We start from the raw sequence: 2,008 nt of genomic DNA, 5'->3' as shown, positions 1-2,008 counted from the left end.
TTTTTTAAATGTAATTTTGTAGAACCACACTAGGACTTACCCACATTCTGTTATTGTAACTTTTAGGTTTGTTAAATAAGTCCATTCAGGTTATAACAAATCTTACTATGATTCCACTTCTTTAAATAAGCTGTTTTCTTAGGGCACAGCTACTCACTGGTAACTGCGGCCAATCGAACCCCGGATTGTGGCGATGTAAATACGAAAATTTACTGATGATCCCCCGGAGAGCCGGGGGGATTTTTAACTAAGTCAAAAATCTCATTTCCACGTTCTCTGCAACCAATTTTCAACCTATGTTGCTCTGTTTGATGTTAATAATTTGTGGATATTATTAACCTTGTTACAGTAGAACGATGTTTTATAATACAAAGTTTATACTGTCAAGAACCCGGATGGACTAGACGGGGGGGGGGCGTAATTCGTGTCCAACTACCGCTTTTTCGGCTGTGGGTGTATTATAAGAGTTACCGTCAAATTCCACTATTCGGTCACAGTAGCCCAACAGTTGGCGGTGTCTAGTTCCTTTCTTCTCGTCTATCACGTCAAAATTAGGGACAATTAGCGCAGATAGCCCTCGTGTAGCTTTGCGCGAAATACAACAAAACAATCAGGACCCTGGTAAACATTATAAAAGGTAACTTAACGAAACTGTGATATTGATAAAGTAATTAAAAGAGTTAATTATTAAGTTAAGGCTGTCAGAAGTTCCCCTTTTGTTATTGTTACTTAAATAAAATTCCTGCCTTATCTTCTCAGATGTCTGAATATACTCTCCTCATGCAAAGCGAGACGGACAACGAGAACGTCCTGTACGACCGAGAACACGACAATAAAATCAAAGATGTTTCCACTGGATCACCGAAAACCTTTGGATCACCGTTTCAAAGAGTTAAGTTTCCTGGTATTGGAATCATTCTAGCTGCCGCTTGTCCAATCTTTTACGCTACACAGTATGTTCTATTCAAAATGATACCACACTTGTCTAAACAAACCATTTTAATCTATCGCGGGATATATATGGCTGCTATTACCTGTCCTTTGGTCATTTACAATGGACAGTCGTTTTTTTCGGACAGTTTAAATGATTTTCTGGTCTTAGTCTTTAGAGGAATTGTCAGCACGGGAGCAGCTGTACTAATGTACAACTCATTGAACTTTCTACCACTAGGCGACGCCACTTGCCTGTTTATGACAGAAACTATACTGACAACAATACTTGCATTCATAATTCTTCGGGAAAAAGTTAATTTCATGGATTTGTTAGCCATCATGTTAGCAATGACCGGAATCATTCTCGTAGGTCGGCCACCATTTATATTTGGTAGTGAAAACAACGTGAACACCAGTAACCAGGTTATAGGTTCCCTAATGGCTCTTGGAAGTTCCGTGTTTAACGCCCTGACTTACATCATTACAAGAAAAATTACATATATTCACTATAGTGTTGTCATCTTCCAATATTCTGTTATCCAGATGATAGTTTTATGTATCTACGTGTTTTCACAAGGAGAAAATATACTTCCCGATTGTGGAACAACTTCTTATTACGTGCTTGCCATCGGCATTACCAGTTTTTTATGTCAGTATTTTAGCACTAACGCCCTCTATGTCGAAGATGCCGGGAGTTTTTCGTTAATTCGCTCGTTCCAAATAGTTCTGTCTTACATCTATCAAGTCGCTATACTTGGCGAAGTGGTCAGTTTGCTGAGTGGGTTAGGGGCACTTTTCCTTTCGTCTGCTGTTGTAATAAAGGCCTGTTTAAAATGGTATACTGAAAAACCCTACTAGTGTAACCAGCATTTTACGAAAAGTAGGCTTAAGTGTATGAAACACTATATATGATATGGTATTGTGTTTGGTATATAGGATCTGTCAATGTAACCAAGAGTGTTTGATTTAAATAACACAAGCGTGTTGTTATTGTAATTTTTCTATTCTTTCATGCATATTTTATGGTTTCAGTCTATTTGTCAGTTGCTAACGTACTGTGGTATATTTCAAGACT

The 2,008-nt window shown here is 38.0% G+C and overlaps 1 protein-coding gene across 1 annotated transcript; it reads left to right on the top strand.

Moving 5' to 3' along the window:
* Positions 1–1,011: 1,011 nt before the first annotated feature.
* Positions 1,012–1,791, top strand: LOC111084147 (solute carrier family 35 member G1-like). Its single transcript, XM_022380931.1, has one exon. The coding sequence runs from the start codon at positions 1,021–1,023 to the stop codon at positions 1,789–1,791; it is 771 nt and encodes a 256-aa protein (XP_022236639.1). The 5' UTR covers positions 1,012–1,020.
* The last annotated feature ends 217 nt before the right edge of the window (positions 1,792–2,008 follow it).

This window comes from Limulus polyphemus, unplaced genomic scaffold (assembly GCF_000517525.1).
Source record: "Limulus polyphemus unplaced genomic scaffold, Limulus_polyphemus-2.1.2 Scaffold14092, whole genome shotgun sequence".
Taxonomy (NCBI): domain Eukaryota; kingdom Metazoa; phylum Arthropoda; class Merostomata; order Xiphosura; family Limulidae; genus Limulus; species Limulus polyphemus.
Note: the sequence above shows the minus strand (reverse complement) of the source record. Positions and strands in the feature narration are given on the sequence as shown.

What these genes read in the sequence shown, in the direction of transcription:
- LOC111084147 (XM_022380931.1), top strand. Translation starts at nt 1,021, where the DNA reads ATGGCTGCTATTACCTGTCCTTTGGTCATTTACAATGGACAGTCGTTT.